Source organism: Danio rerio, chromosome 17, assembly GCF_049306965.1.
Source record: "Danio rerio strain Tuebingen ecotype United States chromosome 17, GRCz12tu, whole genome shotgun sequence".
NCBI lineage: Eukaryota > Metazoa > Chordata > Actinopteri > Cypriniformes > Danionidae > Danio > Danio rerio.
In genome coordinates this window covers 58001870-58025516 of record NC_133192.1, presented here as the reverse complement: position 1 = coordinate 58025516, position 23647 = coordinate 58001870, and the positions used below count along the sequence as shown (strand labels likewise).

Here is a 23647-nt window from a genome sequence, read left to right as displayed (position 1 = left end):
TATATATATATATATATATATATATATATATATATATATATATATATATACACACACACAGTTGAAGTCAGAATTATTAGCCCCCTTTTGATTTTTATTTTCTTTTTTAAATATTTCCCAAATGATGTTTAACAGAGCAATGACATTTTTACATTATGTCTGATAATATTTTTTCTTCTGGAGAAAGTCTCATTTGTTTTATTTTGGCTAGAATAAAAGTAGTTATTAATTTTTTAAAAAACATTTTTTAGACAAAATAATTATCCACTTTAAGCTAATTTTTTTTCTCAATAGTCTACAGAACAAACCATCATTATACAATAACTTGCCTAATTACCCTAACCTGCCTAGTTCACCTAATTAACCTAGTTAAGCCTTTAAATGTCACTTTAAGCTGAATAGAAGTGTCTTGAAGAATATCTAATTAAATATTATTTACTTTCATCATGGCAAAGATAAAATAAATCTGTTATTAGAAATAAGTTTTTAAAGTTATTATGCTTAGAAATGTGCTGAAACAATCTTCCCTCCATTAAACAGAAATTGGGGGGGGGGGGAATAAACAGGGGCGCTAATAATACAGGGGGACTAATAATTCTGACTTCAACTGTGTATGTATATATATATATCTGGCCTTACAGATCTGGCCTTACACCAACCCTTACAGGAAGCCTCTGGACAATTTTAAATGTCAAAAGATGCCATTAAGTATTATTTTCAATCATAATGAATTACGAGGACAAAAGGCATGTCCTCGTAAATCACCTCAATGTTGTAAGGTCTTCACCCATGTCGTTGTACAATTGTGTATCCTTGTAAACCACATAAACAAGTACACACACACAGACAATGCAGCCCACATTAATCTGACTTCAATCTCAATTGATCACATTCATCATTCAGTGAACACTGATATATTTATATATACACACACACACACACCGGCCACCTTACACCTGTGCAATTGGAAAAACGTTGCCTGCTCTGATGAGTCTCCATTTCTGCTGACACATTCAGCTGGTCGGGTCAGAATTTGGCCTCAGCAACATAAAAGCATGGATCATCCTGCCTTGTATCAGCGGTTCAGGCTGGTGGTGGTGGTGTAATGGTGTGGGGGAGATTTTCTTTGGGTCCATTAGTACCAATTGAGCATCAACGCCACAGCCTACCTGAGTATTGCTGCTGACCATGTCCATCCCTTTATGAGCACAGTGTCTCCATCTTCTGATGGCTACTTCCAGCAGGATAACGCACTATGTCATAAAGCTCAATCATCTCAGACTGGTGAACATGACGATGAGTTCACTGTACTCAAATGGCCTCCACAGTCACCAGAGCTCAATCCAATAGAGCAGCTTTGGGAGTGCTGAAGGCAAAAGGGGGTCCAATCCGGTAGTGGTAAGGTGTACCTAATAAAGTGGCCGGTAAGTTTGTGTGTGTGTGTGTGTGTGTGTTCACCCAAAAAATTGAAATTCACAGTTAATGTACTCACTCTCAGGCCATTAAAATGTTGGTGCCTTTCTTCAGTGGAGGACTTGCTGAATCGGTGGTCCTTGGCGATTTATACAATGCAAGTCAATGGTCACTTGTTAATAAATAGGCATGCACCAAATTATCAGCCACCTATAATAATAATATTGCGATCTCCAGCATCGACATCTTACCTGAACACATCTACAGCAACACTTACTGTAGCACGCTTCAAGTGAAAAGTAAAAGTCAGAGGAACCGTCGTGCCAAACACACACAGCACAACAGGTTCAGCCTCATTCATGAAGAAAGCAAGTGAAGTGGTCATAAACCATACTTCTGGAATGATTCAATGCAGCCCACATATAATCCGAATAAAACAAGTGTTGTGTTTTCACTCCTCTTGTGTTTCATTGAGTCTTTACATCTTCACCTCTTTCACCGGTAATGTTTCTCCATGTTGAGGATGAACAGATGAGTCCTAAAAGAAAAGAAACAATATAAATTCAGCAATCCATTCACAACCACCACATGATATATGTTCACTATGATATCAGTTACTTTAACAAAAGTGAGTACACCTTTTTGAACTTAAAAATGTTACGTTGATTTAACTTAATTTCTTTTAATTACACATTATTCAAAAAGGTAATGGTTTGCACTCATCAAGTAATTGCTTCATACTGTTTTTATTTGTACGTTCTTCGGGAGATTCAAAAACGCAAACGTTTCGGCACAATGCCTTCCTCAGGGTGTGATACAATCCTCTCACTCCACCCTTTTATCCCATAGTCAATTACACTGCGTCAATAGTTAGACGGCCACTCGATGATCTCATTTTCATTTCATTAATCCATGATTAACCACAAAAGGACCATTAACCTTCATATTTAAAACATTATTTCAGAGAGTAACAGCATATAACTCATCATCATCTGCCAAGTGTACATCAACACAATGAAAATCCGACAGTCCATAACATTACAATTTATATTTGTTATATTGTGTCAATGATCTAGACGGCTACTCGATTACCAACAGTCTCTTTTTCATTTCAATATATCATAATCAACCACACGAGAAATACCCTTACCTTCAAAAACATTATTTTATAGGAAAATAGCATGTCACACACACATATATATATATATATATTTAAGGGTATTTCTCATGTGATTAATTATGATATATTGAAATGAAAATTGTTTATTTATTGTAAAACTCTACTTTTACACTTTGACCCATGTAAACCACTGCAGAAATGTTTTAAACCGCAGGCCCGTGTCATGCACAGTACAGATACTTAATAAATAACCTGCAATGAATGAAAAGCATTAGCGTTTGCTGTGTGTTTTGTTTTTACAAGCTTTTGAGACATAACATAAATTCTGCTTTTAAATAATAGGTCACCTATAGCTTTCATCATGAGGCTGTGTTCAAAATGACATCAATGTTTTCAAAGTGCACTGCGAAGGGAGCACAATGGTAAGCATGAAGATCGCCAAAACTGAACTGTAAAAATACTTTGAAAGCAGCTGACTCCTAAGAGAGATGACCTTACTGCTTTTTTAATCATTCAGAGTTTAAATGTTAGACTGTTCTAACTGAATAGGGCATAGGGGGGATAACTAGGAACAGAACACAGCCAGGAACTCTGTTTCTAACTACAGCTTCAGAGGTTTGCGAATGTTCGTTGGAACGATGGATTTTTTAAAATGCCAAATCATCAAACTATGTTTGTAACGATGGAACAAATTAATTAGCATATGCTATGTTTTTTTATTTTCACAAGTTTTGGAGATGTAACATAAACTCCATATTTAGATAATAGGTCACCTACAGCTTTCGTCATAAGGCTGTGTTCAAAATGACATCAATGTATTCAAAGTGCACTGCGAAGGGAGCACAATAGTAAACATGAAGATCGTCTGGATAAAAATAATAATAATAATTTTTTCCCCTTTGAACACAATTTATTCTATTTTTTGAAAGATATTTTGGAGCAGTAAACATGTCAGGCTGAATAATTATTAAATAATTAATAATAATAATAATAAATAATAATAATAACAATAATAATAATAATTATTAAATAATTAATAATTATTGACTTCTGCTGTCTTCGTTAGTTTAAAAACACTGACTTCTTTGCAATTTAAAACAGCATCTTTGGATATTTTGTTTCCGCTGGAGATACTGTTGTCCTAAAAAACAGAAAAAAATGTCAATAAAAATCTTACTCATACCTTGGAGAAGGTATTACAGAAAATTTTAGCGGTGTTAACGTCTCATGCCTAGTGGTGTTCATATGTCAGTTCATCAAGTGCTGAAGACGAGCTGAATTTTAGATATGGTCATGTGTTTAGTTTCCAAAACTAACTGTAAATCGCCAATCAGACCGGGCCATCTGACCAATCAGAGCAGAGTATGCTCTAGGAAAGGCGGGGAATGGAAAACAGAACAGAACTAAAGCTTCAATAGATATTATGAGAAAATAAAAGCATAAAATTGTATTTACAAGGCCACCTATGATGCAAAAATCACTTTTATGAGGGGTTTAAACCCAGTTGTGTGTCAGCAGTGTGTGAATATAACCAGAGGCTAATCTATTAACTGTATTGTTTATAATAAGACTTGATAAGAACAGTCTGGCTGAAAGGGCGTCCGCTGCATAAAAACTTGCTGGATAAGTTAGTGGTTCATTCCGCTGTGGCGAGCCCAGATTAATAAAGGGACTAAGCCGACAAGAAAATGAATGAATGAAGAGCAGTCTGCAGAAACACTTTGATTGACATTCTGCCTTTTGTACGTGTCATCAGAGGGGGAAAGCCCCGCCCACTAGTGACCATCTTTCCCTCATTAGCATAAGATGTCAGACTTGTTTTTGAATCTGCCACTATGCTGGCACACAGGCATTTGTAGCTCCGCCCTCTTCTGAAAAGAGCCCACTCGTTTGCATTTAAAGAGACAGTCACCAAAATGCCACAATTAGGATCAAAGCCTAAAAGGGTGAGTTTCAAAGAGCAAGAAAACATGATCTGTGTGCTATTTTGAGCTGAAACTTCACACACACACACTCTAGGGACATTACATCTTGTGAAAAAGAGCATAACAGGTTCCCTTTAAAGATTGGTTCCATTTGCCTCATGATAGACAGGTTGGAGTGAAATTGAAACACACTCACAGCATTGCCCCGGGTCTCCTGGTTGGCCTTCTGTCGCCGCAGGTCAGACTTTATGAACGCTGTGAGGAAGACAGACATCAACTCAGTCTGATAATGGAAAAGTTAAGTGCAACATTCTCTGACACAATTCTTACAGTTCACTGACATTTATACATTTGTCAGACGCGCTCATCCAGTGAGACTCTCTCTGCCTTCACTGCGCACACTATGAGCCTCATCCAGAAAACACCAGCAAAACCAACTGCTGCGTTCACCATTGGCAAAACCATTCTGACGTGCAGGTGAAGTCAGAATTATTCACCCTCCCTTTTTTCAAATATTTCCCAAATGATGTTGAGCAGAGGATTTTTTCACAGTATTTCCGATAATATTTTTTTAGTCAGGGTAATTAGGCAAGTCATTGTATAACAGTGGTTTGTTCTAGAGACAATCCAACACTAATATTACTGAAGGGGCGAATAATATTGACCTTAAAATGGCTTTAACCAGTTAAACTCTGCTGTTATTTTGGGATTTCCGCCTGGTTTTTGCCCACCCAAGTTTAAAAGCTTCCCAAATCCACATGCACAGGTGTAAATGCAAAAATTTGGTTTCATTTTAAAGAAAACCCTTTGAATTTTCATAAAACTCTATTGAAAGTGTTTAAAATAACTTTATATGTTGTCTGTGTTATAATAAACACCTAAAAAAAGAGGCGCTTTTTGTATTTTTTTGTTATGAACTCAAATTTGAAAGTGTACCTTTTAGGTTGTGTGTGGTCTAGCGTGCTGTAATTAATGTTGCTGGTTCCTGCACACGTCTGTAATCATCGGAAGAAAGGAAAAAGTCTCCACCATAATCTATGCAAAAGTTATTGTGTTCCAACTGATGAGAGGTGCTGTACAAGCCACAGGGAGCGATCATTGTGTTCATATTTCACTATTCTTTTGTTTGATCAAACATAATTCACTGTGTTTGGAGCACGTCAGACATATAAAAAGATTACTTATGCACATCAGCTCAAAAACAGAGGAGAATGGCCCTGAAGCGCACAGCATAAGGTAAGAGATGACAGCTGTCTGTGCTATCTGGGGCTGCTTATTGATCATAAATGTATTGTTTTCACTTCTGCGCCATGGAAACACCACGATTCATTTGGCAACTGTTTGATATGTGTATATAATTCAGTAAAAAGAATGCTAGAGCCGTATGAGCACCGGCAAGAGCTTTCATTTGAGCTATAACTTGCACATGTGTCATATGAAAAATATGAAAATTAACCAATGTGAAATACCCAGCTCGGGGATCCAAAATACTGTGCATTTAAGTGTGAATAACTTTTGTAAAGTAGAATAAAAACCAAAGTGATGTATATGTGCATAAAATATAGATTCTACACTTTTAAACGAAACCTCTTGAGGGGGTCTGGTGCAACGCTAGCCCTTTAAATCTTAAAGCGAAAGTGGATGACGTCTTGCACCCGGTTTAAACAATTAAAAACTGCTTTTACTCTAGCCGAAATAAAGATATCAGACTTTCTCCAGAAGAACAAATATTATAGAAAATAAAGTAAAAAATTCCTGAATCTGTTCAACATCATTTGGAAAATATTGGACTTCAATTCAGTACAATTTAATTTGTTTGTCATTTACAGTTGAATTGAACTGATGTGTTTGTACCTGTCATGATGGAGCCGATGAGCAGGAACACACAGAGGAAGATGTTTCCGGCTAGTGTGCTGAAGTGATCAATGATTTTGCCTTGAATGATGGTGAATGCGATTCCAAACACCTGCACACATCAGAAACATCATCAGCATGTGTGTATCGCATAGAGCAGGGGTTCCCAAACCTTTCAGCCCACCACCCCTAAAATAACAATTCCAGTGACTTGCCACCCCCAAAATCCTCTTTCAGGAGTTCACCCTTAGCTGATGATTGATTATAAAGCTTGTTTGGTATGCTTTCCCCAGAGAGAGCCTTGAGCTCATAAGATCCTCGAGCCCGGGGCTCCCTCCCGTTTGCAAGGGAGTTTGAGCTTAGGTAGATCTGGAGAACTCTCCTGCTGTAGTAGCTAAAGAACAGATAGTGATCGCTCTTAAGAAATAACTACTTACTAAGTCTATATTGCTGATTTGGGTTAGTCAATTAACTTAAGTTGCATGCTTTAGGATGATGGGAAACCCGGGGGAAACCCACACGAGCACAGGGAGAGTGTGTAAACTCCACACAGAAACGTCAGCTGGCTTGGTAATGACCAGAATCGAAGACTATCTTGCTGTGAGGCAATAGTGCTAATCACTGGGCCACCGTGCCACCATCTAAAGAAGGTGGAGTAGGGGTGGAAGGGGGGATTGTTCAAAACGAAGATCACTGTGGTATGAAACCCAGGGCATTTATAGTGGCTTAGGAGTCGTCTGATTGGTGAATGATGAATTGGATCATATGGGGCCAGCAAGCAATCATCAGCCCTGAAACTGTATTCATATCGCAATGTCTATGGCAGAAGAATTCAAAGAGTTTTCCAATATCGTGCAGCCCTAAAAGTGAGCGATGAAATGATGTTCAACCGATTGACCTGCGCAGAGCAGTTGAGCAGTCCTGATGAAGTTCCCTCAGACTCGGGATAGGTGAGCTCCACGGCGAACTCGAAGCCCAGCGGCAGATAACCCGTCATGAAGAACCTGAGGAGAGACCAAACTCCAGAATCACAACAGCACTGCTTTGATCAGTCATCATAATCATTAGATACATGCATACAGGGGTTGAGAAATGTATCTGCACAACTTAGATTAGGGGTCACCAACCCTGTTCCTGGAGGGCTACCTTCCTGCACATTTCAGTTGCAACCCTGACCAAACACACCTGTTTGTAATTATCAAGTGCTGCTTTAGGTACTATTAATTGGTTCAGGTGTGTTTGATCAGGGTTGGGACTGAAATGTGCAGGAAGGTAGCTCTTCAGGAACAGGGTTGGTGACCCCTGCCATAGACAATTACCTTCAGATGACCCCAAAGATAAAAGTCTAAGCGGGTCAGATCGAGAGACCCTGGGGGCCATTCAACTGGCCCACGACGACCAGGAAACTGTTCATCTAGGAATGCTCTGACCTGACACCCATAATGTGGTGGTGCACCATCTTGCTGGAAAAGCCCAGGGAACGTGCCAGCTTCAGTGCATAAAGAGTGAAACATCATCATGTAGCGTGTTCAAATATCCAGTGGCCTTGAGGTTTCCACTGATGAAGAATGGCTATCTTTGTTGTCTATGCTGTGAAGATATGAGATGTGCAGCACCTGAAACTACTGATAATGGAAGCCTGTGCTGGCATTTCTCCTGCGGTGTTGCTATCAGTGTGTGAAGAGTGGGAGAAGAGGGTTGCATTGACAATCCAACACAACGGCCAGCACATTGAACACATTTTATAAGTGATCAGAAACTTGTAAATAACTCATGAACGAATAAAGTGATGTTAAAACTGAGCACACCATTGTTTTTCTTGTGAAATTCCCAATGAGTTTGATGTGTCACATGACCCTCTTCCTATTGAAAAAAACAAAAGTTGGATCCAAGATGGCCGACTTCAAAGTGGCCACCATGGTCACCACCCCTTGAAAAGTTTGCCCCCTCACATATACTAATGTGCCACAAACAGGTCGTAAATATCACCAAGCATTCCCATTTTATTAAGGTGTATCCACATAAATGCCCCACCCTGTATAAAACCACGGGTCTTCTCACGGTTTGTGTCTCATTTCGTGAGCCGACTGACAACAGTTGTTCGCTCCTTCTCCTTCTCCCCTGCTCTGCTGGCCACGCCCACTCCTCCCTCTGCTCGCAGAGCTCCACACCCATCATGATGCATTTTTTTTTTTTATTCTGAGGTAGACTTAACCTGAAAGAGGGGGGTTTCATGGCCCTTTAAGAAAGTGCATGTCTTACCCCAGCACCCCTGACGTGAGGAACACGAGCCACAAATGACCCAAGTTCAGGGTGAAGGAGTAGATCAGCATCCCCACGAATGACAGAAGATACACCGAGAGCGTCGTCTGCCTGAGAAGACAATGAGAAAGACAACAGTAATTATTCATTCATTCATTTTCTTGTCGGCTTAGTCCATTTATTAATCCGGGGTCGCCACAGTGGAATGAACCGCCAACTTATCCACCACATATTTTACGCAGCGGATGCCCTTCCAGCCGCAACCCATCTCTGGAAAACATCCATACACTCATTCACACTCATACACTTCGGACAATTTAGCCTACCCAATTCACCTGTACCGCATGTGTTTGGACTGTGGGGGAAACCGGAGTACCCGGAGGAAACACATGCGAACACAGGGAGAACATGCAAACTCCACACAGAAGCGCAACTGACCCAGCCGAGGCTCGAACCAGCGACCTTCTTGCTGTGAGGCGACATCACTACCTACTGCGCCACAAATTTTTTTATTATTACTATTATTATTATTATTACTAAGCTCTCACAGCCAAGAATCAATACATAATTCTGCTGACTAAAGCCCAGTCAGATTTTCCTACCTGCCATTACAATTCCATAATAATGCTTTACAGAAGTTGGGAGAATCTCCTCATCTGTCATTGTTTTAGTATCCTTACTGTATGTGAACTCCTTATTAACATTAAGGGCTCTATTTTGACGGTCCATGCGCAGAGCACAAAACGCAGGGCGCAATTGCTTTCAGGGTGTGTCAGAACGCATTTTTGCTAATTTACGGACGGGAAAATCTGCTTTGCGCCGTGGCACATGGTCTAAAAGGGTTGAGTTTATTTTCTTAATGAGTTATAGGTGTGTTTTGAGAATAAACCAATCAGAGTCTCATCTCCCATTCCCTTTAAGACCCAGCTGCGTCACACCAAGAGCACATTCACTATTTACAGGACGCAAAGTAAGACTAAGTGGAAAAACTGAGCATTTCACAAGCAAACAGTTCACAGTTAAGAGTTTTTTTAACAGAAAACAGTTAAACAGAGCATCTACTGCGTGAGAATGAGAGATAATGGATCTACTTTCACTTTCGCTCTTGGATAGGGAAACCTTTAAGCACAGACATCAATTAGTCTATAAATAATTAGTTTTGTTTGTTAAGCGCAAATATTCGTTTCAAAACTATTTCTAAATTCAGTTCTAATTTCCAGCAAACGAATAAATGAACAATAATAACAAAATGTGCTCAAAAACCTGAGTTATATCCTAAAACACATGCTGTGCCCCATATGGTCTAAAACCTGACAGGTGGGCAAATCTAAGCTTGTTTTTAATAAAACAAATATAAATATGGATATAATAAATAATACTGCTAATAATAATAACATTATACAAAAGCAAATTGTTATGAATGAACTGAAAAAGCCTCCCGAGATGAAGAAGACATAAAAGCAGTGATTTTTCATATTTATGTCGGCTAGAAAATAATATGTTTTGTAATATTTTAATGCTTTATATTTATATCCTATATCTATTCTTATTATATCCTATATATATCCTTAATATTTAAATGTTTTCATATGTAAAGATATTTATTGCTCTCTTGTGTGTATTAAGCAGTGTGTAAGCGAGGCGCAACTCTGCGCTGGAGTTTAGACCGGGTTTGTTTTGGTCTAATGAAAAATCTATTTTAGTTTCTCAAAATAGCGACGCGCCAGCAGTCCGCCTCAGAACACCTTCCTTTATAGACCAGAACGCCTATGGGCGCACATATGAGCGCTAATGCATTTGCTATTTAAACAAGGTAACGCAACGCCTCAAAACCACTCTTGCGCCAAGCTGAAACTACCAAACAAGTATTGCGCCGCGCCTTGCGCCCCATTGCGCCGGGTGTATGATAGGGCCCTAGTTGTTTTGAAATGGGCTGAGTTATTACCATTGCTACATTAGCATAAACAAATATTGAAAAATACTTAAACTTTAAAGCGTTAGAGAGGTTGATGCTATTCAATAATCCTGAGTTAACATTAACTTACAATGAGTAGTCGTGTTTTTATTAAGCAATGTTATAAAGGGATAACAGTTAAGTCATGAAAGTCGATGCAGTGCATAAGGTTAACTAAAGTGGCATCATTATTGTAAAGAACTATCCTGTTTACTTGTGTATGGGAGATGTTTGCTTTGTCATGCACAAATACTTCAAGGAAAAGCAAGTATGTCCTAGTAGTAATAATAACCAGCCTCGGTAGAAAACAAGATTCCTCTGTGTCCAAGTAGTTCAGTAATACCTTTAGCTCTCTCTAAATAAACTGTGTATTATGAGGAAGCTCAGTTCTGTACAACCACGCGTAAGGAAACATCCCTGTGCTGGGATCCGCCGCGGGCCATTCTGACTCCAGAGATTACAGAGCCAAGATGATGTGCGCTCATTGAGCAGGCACTTTCACAACAGATAAAGAGAGAAGAGCCTTCATCACGCATCCACAGACAATAAATATGTGCGACCCTCTATTATATAACACTGAAAATATCGAGAGGTGCATGGGAGATCTGTAAAAACTGAGAAAAGTGATCATAATCCACACTTAACAGAGCTTCTATGTGAGTTTGCTGTTGCTTTTATTTCTGAGAGTACAATAATGCAACTTTTTGAAAACTCTCAGACTTTGAAAAGATACAACATGTCATTCTGAATACCGCAAAAATTCCAATGATGAGCATTTCAATCACTGAAACATACAACGTTCCAACCATTGGAACATTCCAATGATGAGCGTTCCAACCAGTGGAACAGTCCCATTATGAGCGCTCCAACCATTGGAACATTCCAATGATGAGCGTTCCAACCATTGGAACAGTCTAATGATGAGCGTTCCAACCATTGGAACATTCCAATGATGAGCATTCCAAGCATTGCAACAGTCCAATGATGAGCGTTCCAACCTTTGGAACATTCCAATGATGAGCGTTCCAACCATTGGAACATTCCAATGATGAGCGTTCCAACCATTGGAACATTCCAATGATGAGCATTCCAACCAGTGGAACATTCCAATGATGAGCATTCCAATATTGGAACATTTCAATGATGAGCATTCCAAATATTGGAACACTACAATGATAAGAGTTCCACCATTGGAACATTCCAATTATGAGCGTTCCAACCAGTGGAAAATTACAATAGTGAGTGTTCCAACCATTGGAACATTACAATAATAAAAGTTCCAAAAAGTGGAACAGACCAATGATGAGCCTTCCAACCAGTGGAACATTCCAATGATGAGCCTTCCAACCAGTTCAACATTCCAATGATGAGCCTTCCAACCAGTAGAAAATTCCAATGATGAGCATTCCAACTATTTTAACATTTCAATGATGTGCATTTCAACCATTGGAACACTACAATGATAAGAGTTCCACCATTGGAACATTCCAATAATAAGTGTTCCAACCAGTGGAACGTTCCAATAATAAGCGTTCCAACCAGTGGAACATTCCAATGTTGAGCCTTCCAATCATTGGAACATTTAAATGATTAGCGTTTTAATCACTGGAACATTCCAATGATGAGCGTTCTAATCACTGGAACATACAACATTTCAACCAGTGGAACATTCCAATGACGAGCATTGTAAACAGTGAAAAATTCCAATGATGAGTGTTCCAATGATTGGAACAGTTCAATGAGCATTCCAATCAGTGGAAAAATCCAATGGTGAGCATTCCAATCAGTGAAAAATTCAAATGATGAACGTTCCAATCAGTGGAACATTCCAATGGTGAGCATTCCAATCAGTGGAACATTCCAATGATGAACATTACAATCAGTGGAACATTCCAATGATGAACATTACAATCAGCGGAACATTCCAATGATGAGCATAACAATCCTTGGAACATTCCAATGGAGAGCGTTCCAATCAGTGGAACATTCCAGTATGTGTGTGTAATATACTTTTAAAACTTTTATATTAGATGTGATTAATTGTGATTAATTGTTTGACATCATTCTCATCCCAATTTTTTTTACATTTTTTATATGCAATTATATCAGCTAATGAAACAATCACAGAATGATTGACAGAACACTGGCCAGCTTTTTTAAAGGACAGAATATAACTAGTTAACTTTAGTAGTTAAGTTATTATAATGAGTAGCTCACTTATTATAAGGGCCACAGGTAGGTTTTGCGCTAATAATCTTTTTACTTGGCAAAAACTGATCATGTTGAGATTTACAGTTCATTGTTCATTTTGTGTATTGTTCAAATGGACTCCCCTTTCGTTATGTTAGTGGCTTTTTTTGCCCCATTGACTTGCACACTAATACAAGCAATATTTATTCAGCTGTTTAGTCAAATTACAGGGTAAGAATAAAGTTTGCAACGAGTAACTATTGTCACTTTGGGTGATGCTTTAACAGTGGAGTCACTAAATGTGAAGAGAGTTTTAAACCCCTTGACACATTCTTGAAACAAGGTCAGCAGGAGTAATAAACCCTGTTACCGCAGATCTGTCCTGGTAAATCCTCTCACACATGACGAGATTAAGACAAACAGAGGCTCTATTATTGCAGGAAAGCGTATTACAGGCTGCTTTACATGAGTCAAAGTTAACAGATTTAGTCAGAAATATTGAAGAAACAAAAAGTCAGTCTATCATTGCTGCATAATGCTAAAATAATAATGCAGAATGTATTTAGGAACTTTCACAAGACTGATCATGACGTAAAAATGACAATCACTGACATATGGAGATTCAGCTTTTTTTAAATAAAGGGTTAAAGTTCATTTTCACAACAATACCACAGTATAGCCAACCGTGTGCTGTGTTTGTTCCTGTCATTTTGCTGATGATTAATACAATAACCTATGCTGCAGCTATTTAAGGAGCAGCAGACACTAGGGGACTTTGTCAGTAACTTTTACAGTTCATATGGACCAGTTTCTTCTTCCTCCAGATCAGAACATGTAAGTCTAATTACAATTGCTGCCTCGTTTCGTGTAGTTTGCAAAATATATGTTTAATTGTGTGTTATAAGTTATAAGTCATATTGTAATCACTTTGCTTTGTTGCATTCCTGCATTGGGCTCCAATACTTTATGCTTTCGCCATGGTGGGCATTTCTCTCTGTCTTGTGCTGAATGCTATCGGCCAATTTCAACAGACTGGGTCATCGGTCCAATCAGCGCCGATTATCTTCGGGCTAAGGAGGGGTTTGGGAACAAACGAATCGATGAACGACTCATATAGGAGTCGCTAGGATAATTAGTTGAAAATAAATGCATATTATAAGACAATGAACGTGTTTTTCTGTTGTTGGAGACCCCTAAAACCAAAATATGACCTTTTATAATGCAAAATAGGGGCTCTTTAATTATGCACAATCACATGCATCTAACCCTATATAGCATAGGTCTCAAACTGGATTCCTGGAGGGCCGCAGCTCTGCACAGTTTTGCTCCAACCCTAATCAAACACAGCTGATCAAACTGATCAAGACTACAAGAGACTATTGATCAGGTGTGAGCTGAAGCTGGTGTGAGCTTGTGCAAAGCTGTGGCCCTCCAGGAATTGAGTTTGAGACCATTGCTATAGAGTAAGTACATGTAGTTGATGTTACTCAATATTTAAACTAATAGTAAGGACAACTTATAAAGAGTAACTTTATAAAGTGTAACACTGTTTTTCTGTATCTTAACAAAAATAATGGTCAGCCTTTATTTTAATGTGCAATTGAGAGATTTATAAACTATTAACTTAATTAGCTGCTTATTAATAGATAATCAGGTAATATTAGGGATGTAAAATGAGGCCATGCCTTATAAGTGCTAATTAACAGTTCATATCTTAATAATAGGCAACTAATAAGCCCAACATTAAATGCTGTGAATCGTTACTTAAACTAAAGTGTCACAGAAATTATTTGCTGTAAATATGTGGAGCTCATGGGAGACAGAAATAACAGATTGTCTTACTTGTAAGTCTTGGTTTTGTCTAGCCAGACTCCGCAGATCAGAGATCCGACCACTCCAGCGACTACGAGCGTCAAGCCAATTCTCCCAGCATTCACCTCTTCACCCTGCGCTTCACACAGACAGCTTTAATACAGGTGCACCTATAAGACCTGGCTCTCAAGCCAGCAACACACTCAATAAACTGAGGGAGATCTCCGCAAAATACACCACTTCAATCATTCGTTTTAGTCATGAAAAAGCAACCCACTGTATGCAAAGAAATAAACACTTGAAATCAAAACTGACCATATTGACTTTGTTAGGTGACAGTGATAGTTTTGTGCTGAACAATTCCTCTGTGCATGTCTTTAAAATATATATAGTTTGCTCTTGTGCTCTTTAAATTAGATCTGGAAATGCACTTCCTGTTTGTTTCCATAGTTAGTTCCATTCTCTGATTAGCTCAGTCTGAGGTAGTGGGTGTGGCTAACACTCTTAACCACGCCCCTCCAGCTGTGAGTTTAGACAACAAACAGAAATGGTGAGGAGGTCTGTTAGGTTGTAATAACTCTCCCCAAGCCCTTTTCCCCATCCTTCTGAATGAAACTTGCCTACTTTACTACATCCAATTAGCTTGCAGTAGGAAAAACAAGCCACGCCCACTGTTTCTCTAGAAATTGCGTCACAATATAATATATATACAATATAATAAATCAATGGTCAAACTTTGGGTTCATGTGGACTTTATGTAATGATAGAAATGTTTTTTCTTGTGAGCAGTATGGTCAACACAGGCTCATTTTAAAAGCGTAGTCCTGCGGACGTTTCTGGATTATGTGTATTATGTAGCCAGAGGTACGTATGGCTGCATTTCATTTTTTAAGCGAACTCTACGGGGCGTCATGACGTCGTTCCTTTTGGCGCATACCAGCTGACCGCTTACCTCCGTGTGCAGGGCTTTCCTGCCGCAAACCAGCTTGTCCAGTTAGCTTGTCGTGTACGTCAGCAGACTTGAGATGCAGAGAGGAGTTGACCACGACGACGACCGGGTTCGAGAGCAGAAATCAGGTAAAACAAAAACAGAATCCATAAAATAAAGTGAACGAGTAAACAACAGGGTGAGAATGTGGTAAAATCCGAAAAGGTGGTAAAAATCAGACAAGAGCTGCGTCCCAAATCGCACACTATACACTATGCACTCATGCGCGATGTACTTACACACTCAACAGGATAGTATATGTATGTAGTGTCGTCCCAAATGGCGAACTAATGTTTTTTTACTAAGCGGAAATTCGAACCGTTTCCCTGATGACGTTTGACGGTCGCCAAATCAGTGAAATAAACGACCGAATTATCAAATAATACCTGCCGTGAGTATAACCGCGTTCACCATCGGGAGGCGCTATAATCACTCTCGTAGGAGAATTTTGCTTTCACCATCCAAAACAAATAAAGTTATCCAACATGTGCGTCCGATAGCTCCGCCCCTTCCGCTACGTAGGCAAACTCGTGGTCGTTGAGTGTGTGAAGTGTCCATCATTACACACTTCATTTTAGCAGCTGAATGAGTGCATCATCCGGGTAATTAAAGTGCACTTATTATTTTTAGAGTTTTCAGTGTGAACGCACTACTTACACTATTTATACTACAAAATGGCGTAGAATAGTGCACAAGTATGCGATTTGGGATGCAGCTAAGGACTTTTCTTTTTCTGGACGGAACTGGTTAAGTTTAGGGAGGGAGGAGGGTGGGTCAGTCGATTGGTCGGATCCAGTCATTCAGCCAGTCAGACAAATGGCTGGTCGACAGCATGAACAGCACTCACAAAAGAAATTTGAGATACGAAAAAGCCCTCACAGCAGCTTCTCACGGATTCGCGAAAACAAAAACTGCAAAAATACATAGTTCCCGGGACGTATTTCGCAAGCTCCAAAAACGTCCAGAGGACTACGTTTTCAAAATGAGCCTGGGTTGCAAATTGCTTATCACTGCAAATCTCGTCATGTAGTGTGTTGTTAGGACACGGGGTTACAATGTAACCAGCTCACTTAATGTTTACGCTCGTAATATTTGTATTGTATGCTAATTAATAACCACCTCATGTGGAACTCTGAATCTGCGTCTCATTTTGGAGTCTGCTATTGTCCACCAGAGGTTGCATTTCGGTCACAGATGCACACTCTGAGAACCTCATGACTGAATGAAATACGCTATTTTCCACCAAGACAACCCGAGGTGCTGAAATATAATTGGCTAAACTGGCATTGGGCGGGTTTAATGACCAAAACAAAGACAGCCGTTCCAATGTAACGCACATGTTCAAAGCAGAATATCTGATTTCAGCATTGTTTTTTAGATGAACACGAATGTTCACTGAGCATGATTCTGAAATATCTGCACACACATTATGGTGTTGTTATGCTTTAGAAGAGTCACACTTACACATACAGCACCTTTAAGTAAATAAATCTGATCCTTTCGGAGCTTTCGGTGTAGCTGCCTTTTCATAAATATTTGCCTGCTTTTTATTTGGCTGAGCACCCATGATATCTACTTAAAATATGTCAAAAAGGACATGGTAATATTTTGACTCACGGGGTAATGCTCTATTATCATCCTGTTCAACAAGGTGGACACTGCATAGAAAGAGCCGACATTCAGTCCTGGAAAACAAGAGAGAGCGAGAAAAGGGTGACACTTTAGTTTAAGAAACACATCATTTATTACTGACCTATGACCTGCCTATTATTAGGATATGAACTGTTTATCAGCACTTATAAACTATATGATCTCAATTTACATCGAAATACCTAAACCCAACTACTACCTAACTAATGAGCAGCTAATTAATAGTTTATTGAGCTAAAAGTCTTAGTTAATGGTTCGTTAACAGTGTTAATTGTACTTTAAAATAAAGGGTGAGCGAGAAAAATAACTATGAGGATCATGCACTGTTATCTAAAATAAAAAATTCACATTTGTTTCTTAAAATAACCTTGGTCTGTCCTCTATAGTGATGGTTACTGTATAATAGTGCAGACACAGCATGCTAAAAATCCTAATAATTAGTGATGAGCACCGTAGCTGATGAGGAGGAGGATGAAGGGTTTGTTGCACATCAGTCTTGCGATGTACGCCAGGTATGAGTGCTGTCCCGTAGGCATGTTTCTGAGAGCGACCTGAGCCAGAGATGGAGGTGTTTCGGGTTTCTCCTGAAACACTGAGACACACGGTCATTCAAACACAGGCAAATACAGATCCAAATATTTATTAATTCCCACACATGAACCAACATTAATGAGTTTACTACTATTGTAAGAACTCAAAGAGATCATGAGGGATCATTTGTGCTTCATTCAACACAGGCACATTATGGATATGTACCCCTGTATACATTTCTGGAGAGCGCCGAATACATCCCAGGAGATACTTATTTTTGTTGTTTTTGTTTTCTGTGAATCCACCAGAGGCCGCTGTGTATGCTCAGATCTCAAATTTCTCTCGGTTTGAAGTTAGAAGGATTTGCTCTTGTGTGTTTTTCTTTTTCACATTTAGGAATTGTTCACAGTGTTTCCTCTAATATTTGTTCTTCTGGAGAAAGTCTTATTTGTTTTATTTTGGCTAGAATAAAAGGAGTTTTAAAGCCATTTTAAGGTCAATATTATTCGCCCCTTCAGCAATATTAGTGTTGAATTGTCTCCAGAACAAACCACTGTTATACAATGACTTGCCTAATTACCCTAGCTTTACCCTAATTACCCTAGTGAAGCCTTTACATGTCACTTTAAGCTGAACACTAGTGTCTTGAAGAATATCTAGTCTAATATTATGTGCTGTCATCATGACAAAGAGAAAATAAATCAGATATTAGAGATGAGTTATTAAAATTATTATGATTAGAAATGTGCTGAAGAAAAATCTCTCCGTTAAACAGAAATTGGGGAAAAATATACAAGGGGGCTAAAAATTCTAACTTCAGCTGTACGTAATAATAACGTTAGTCACATTCATGGGCGTAAATCCCGGGGGGGACGGGGGGACATGTCCCCTCCCATCCAAGGGTTGCCAACTCACCCCCCCCCCCCCCCAAAAAAAAAACATTTTAATTATTAAAAATTAAAACTCTCAATTTTGAAAAATATATGTATATATACCTAAAATAATTGTCTAAGTAGAAAGAAACCCGCTTTTATCATTTTAAATGCATTTAGAAACAGTTGAGTTCCCCCTCCCCTTCCTTAGATTGGTTCGGTGCACTCTGTGCTTACTCATCTCACCTACTCAGACACTGTGGCTGCGGCTGAGTTACTGTTGATTTCAAGTAAGTAAGTAAGGAGGGGGTTTTTAACCCAACTTAAAGCGATTCTCCTCAATGTAGTTAACACAGACTCTTTCATAAATTAGTTGCGGCAAAAAAATGCTGATTAAGGATGTAATTGTCCATGAATCTGCTGATTAAAATTACTTATCTAGTTAGCGTTAGCTTGTTGCTAACGCTAATGCCGTTTCCCATGCATTGCTTCATTTGTGACGACTTGGCATAATGTTAACTTAACATTAACGATTACAATTTGCATATTATTAGTTGCGTATTTGCCAAATGAGCACTGCTACACTGTGCACACTAACCCCACTGTATATTTCTTCAGGAGTCTTGATTGTAAACAACACAACAAACAATGCAATAAATAGTTTTACAGAAAAATTTGCTGTCATTGAACCTGAGAAAAACTTTGAGAATAATAATAATGATGAAGTCTCCATGCTATACTAATAATTATAATGACACCATTTTTAACTGCGGGAACATATCTTTATTAGTAAAATTCAGCTGTATTATTTGTGTCCCCTTCACAAAAATGCTCGAAAGAAATTTTATATTTATTGTCCCCCCCCTTACTGTTAAATCAGATTTACGCCCATGGTCACATTAGATGTTCATTTATGTTGTCGAAAGTCAACCTTCTTACCAAACACCACCAGCAGAAAGATGAGTGTGGCCACGCCGGCTGTGACGTAGAACATGATGCTGATGTGTTCGGCCAGTTCACCCATGTCCTCCACATTCGGCACGAGAACTGGCGGGACCAAGAAGCCAATAGCAATGCCAAGCTGAGGGGGAAGGACGTAAAGAATAGATTTGATCAGATTTTGAAAACTATTAAGCCTCTTTCATTATGTTAGTGATAAAGTGATAAATGTAAGTAAAGGGGTTCAGTGTAAGTATATGAATGTGAATGTGTTCACTGACAGTCAAGATGATCCGAAGTTCCCGGATGAATCTGTTATTTAGAGATTGAAATCTGTGAATATTTTGATCCTTGCCTCGCTTTGTTTTGTTTGTTTATTTACGTTGTATGCTGCCTGCCTTTTGACCATACGCTTGTTTATCGACTCTGGATTGCCCGTATACATCTGTTTGTTCCTGTATTGACCATTGCTTGCCTGACTATCCCATAATAAATCCTGCGTTTGGATCCACACTTCCTTGTCAGCGTCCCCAATCACTTTACAGTCTTAAAGCCTTTTTCGATGGGTTATTTTCACTATTTATGATGGCATAGCAGTCAAAATAGGACAACTGAATGGGACAAATTCTGGACCTTTGTCAGTGAGGGGTGAGTTATTCATACCACCCGAACCCCCCCTCCCCCCAGCTACAGGCCTGTATATTAATAACACTAGCCATATCAATAACCACTGAGCAGATTTTTTAAATAATAATTATAATAATTCCTTACATTTATATAGCTCTTTTTTGGGCAGTGCTTTACACAACCCAAGCTCATTCTTAAAACGTAGCCCTGCAGAAGTTTCTGGAGACCGCGATTTAAGTGGCCAGAGGTACGCATGGCTGCATTTCGTTTTTTCAAGCGAACGCTAAGGGGCATGTGACCCTGCTCCTTTTTACGCTTGTCGGCTGACGCCTCACCTCGGTGTGGAGGGCTTTCCTGCCGCAACCAGTTTGTCCGGTTAGCTCAACGACCGGGTTCGAGTCCGGGGAAGAGCGGTTCCAGAAATCAGGTAAGACAAAAAAACAGAATCCAAAAAATAAAGCGAACTAGTTCATGACGGGGCGAGAATGCGGTGAAATCTGAAAACGCGGTCAAAATTGGACGAGGGCTTTTCTTTTTCTGGACGCTGGCCACCCAGTCAATCGTTCAGTCAGTCAGACAGACGGTTGCTCGACAGCGCCTCCGACGGCTTTACACAATAGCAGCGTGGGTTCGAACGGCGCTTGCGAGAGGCGTTCGAGATGCAAAAAGGCCTCTAGCTGATTCGCGAAAACAAAAACTGCACATATACGTACCTCCCGAGACGTATTTTGCAGTCTACAGAAACGTCCACAGGGCTACTCTTCCAGAATGAGCCTGGGTTGGCTTTACACATAGGGGGGGGGGGGTCCTCATCCACCACCAGTGTGCAGCATCCACCTGGATGACGAGACAGCAGTCATATTGCGCCAGACCACACACCACACACCAGCTGATTGGTGGAGAGAAGACAAAGTGATGAAGCCAATTATGATATAGGGAGGGTTAGGAGGCCATGATGGACAGAGGCCAGTGGGCAGATTTGGTCAGGATGCCGGGGTTAAACCCCTACTGGGATTTTTAACGACCACAGAGAGTCGGGACTCCAGTTTAACGTCTTATCCGAAAGACGGCGCTCACTGAGCAGTAAAGTGTCCCCGTCACTATACTGGGGCATTAGGTCCCACACAGACCACAGGATGAGCGCCCCCTGCTGGTCTCATTAACACCACTTCCCACAGCAACCTAGCTTTCCCATGTGGTCTCCCATCCAGGCACTGACCGAGCGCAGCCCTGCTTAGCTTCAGTGGATGACCATGTGAGAGTTGCAGAGAGCTAGCTGACAACAGTTTTAACCAATTCACTAAAACACACACTCTGTAACTGAAATAAAAACACATATTTAAACTTGCAGAACACAGCGAGACAGGATTAATTTAACAGTTTAAATGCAACCGGCACACAAACACACACACACACACACGTTTGTCTAAAATGCACATTACATCAAAGCTATGTACAGCAAAACCCTTTATAAAAGTGATGTGGAGAAATACAGTGTGCTACAAACCACAGGGTCATGAGGGTCATGTTTCATTTCAGAGCTGGTTATTGAGAAATGCATGTTAGGATTGGATCTAACATTTCAGACCTTCAGTGCGGTAAAACCTCCACCTCTTCATTCACATGCATTAGACTATCAGCATGTCAGTGTTTTTATCTCACTTACTCAAAATCCTGCCCAGTTCATATCAAAATACAGGCATACACACCCTGCGGTCTGCTCTATACTTACACTTCTGTATCTTACTGTCGCACTGAGAGTGAGTGTGACACAAATAGTTACTGAATGACAATAAAGGAGAGGAGCTGACAAGAGCGTGAGATGTCAAAGGGAGAATGCTGAGATTATATTTACATTTGATTAAAGTAATTAATAATGTAATTAATGTTACTATGATCATATGTGAAGCTGCTTCGACACAATCTACATTGTCAAAGCGCTATACAAATAAAGCTGAATTGAATTGAATATATCAACCTACATCAAAAATGGGCGACATGGTGGCTGTATATTACTCTACAAAAACCTGCAGCACATTTTCTGTTATGTTACAGACTTATTTCTCTACATATTACACATTATATTATTACAAAAAATGTCAGTAAAAGTCACTTTGTTAAACTGTAGAGATGAATTTTCAACATCAAAGGAGGACAGAGCAGAGATCAACATCCCATAATGCAATTCACAACCGTAAACAAACACTTGTAAATCACACAGATGTTCACTCAACAGTTATATAAGTTATATAAACAAGTCAATGCGCAAAAAAAGCATGTTTACGCTACTACAATTGTTCATCCAGCAATCAGCCTAGGCTGATTGGCTGGTTTTAGCTGGTTGACTGGTTTCAGAGGGGTTTTGGCCATTTCCAGGCTGGTTTCAAGCCATTTCCAGCCTGGTCTTAGCTGGTCAGGCTGGAAAATGACCAGCTAAATCCAGCTAAAACCAGCTTGACCAGTCTGGTTTAAGCTGGTCATAGCTGGTTTGGGCTGGGCTCCAAGCCTGGCTAGGCTGGTCAAGCTAGTGTTAGCTGGAGATCTCCCAGCCTGACCAGCTAAGACCAGGCTGGAAGTGGCCAAAATCCCTCTAAAACCAGCCTGGTCGACCAGCTTAAACCAGCCAACCAACCTAGGCTGTTTTTTTAGTAGGGATTTTTAAGGGAATTATGGAACACAGATGATTAATCCAAGTACGTCGCTGTATTTTGGCTAAAAACACTGTTAGTTCCATATTAATAGTTTAGTGTCCACTTGGTGCTCGTGCGTCGTGCGCTTTTACGCACCTGGTTTCCGAACACGCCGATGGCGCAGGCGGTGGACACCTCATCGGACCCGAACCACACGGACGCCACCTGAGACGGCATGCCCAGGATGAAGACCTGCGCGCAGGAGCAGGCGAACTGCCCAAGCATAGTGACCCAGAACAGGCTGGGTTGAACGCTGGCCACTTTGATCCACGTGCCCGCGCAGTTGATGGAGGCGGCGAGCAGCGCGACCACCCGCAGCCCCTTCCTCTCCAGCAACCAGGTCACCGGGAAGATGAATGGGATGTAAGTCAACATGTAGACCATCGACAGCCAGTCAACGGCGAACGAGGACACCTGGTAGAACTTCATGAAGATGTTATTGATGATGCCGTACTGGATCCACTGGAACGCGTTGCACAGCGAGTACGAGCTGAAGAGCAGCAGAATGACCCATCTTCTCCGGTACAACCGGGTCCTGGAAACACTGGAGACTTCCAAGTTTCCTTCAGGCTGAACATCGATGTGATTATCAGCTTTGTCGCACATTTTGTGATGGTAATCCTGCTCTATACTTGGTAAGATCGCGCGCTTTTGTTATTAGGCAGTATTAAGGAAGTATTCCAGATTTAAGTTCCTTAAACATAAGGATAGACTTTGTTACCAGCACTAATAAAAGTTACTCAGTGCAAAGGTGAAGACAGAATAACAACTATTTCTGGCTGATTTCATGCGTGCGCGCGCTGCTCTCCACATCTGATCT

The 23647-nt window shown here is 40.0% G+C and overlaps 1 protein-coding gene across 2 annotated transcripts; it reads right to left on the bottom strand.

Moving 5' to 3' along the window:
• Positions 1-751: 751 nt before the first annotated feature.
• Positions 752-23647, bottom strand: flvcr2a (FLVCR choline and putative heme transporter 2a). Of its 2 annotated transcripts, XM_688497.9 has the most exons (10): positions 22924-23647; positions 19511-19652; positions 17620-17760; positions 17136-17203; positions 14561-14664; positions 8575-8685; positions 7211-7316; positions 6313-6424; positions 4655-4713; positions 752-1951 (listed from the first exon to the last, which is right to left on the bottom strand). In XM_688497.9, exons 1-10 carry the CDS (start codon positions 23431-23433, stop codon positions 1892-1894), a joined length of 1413 nt encoding a protein of 470 aa, XP_693589.4. In that variant the 5' UTR covers positions 23434-23647; the 3' UTR covers positions 752-1891. The 2 variants fall into 2 exon arrangements, with proteins under 2 accessions (XP_693589.4, XP_073783785.1); XM_073927684.1 differs by lacking the exon at positions 8575-8685.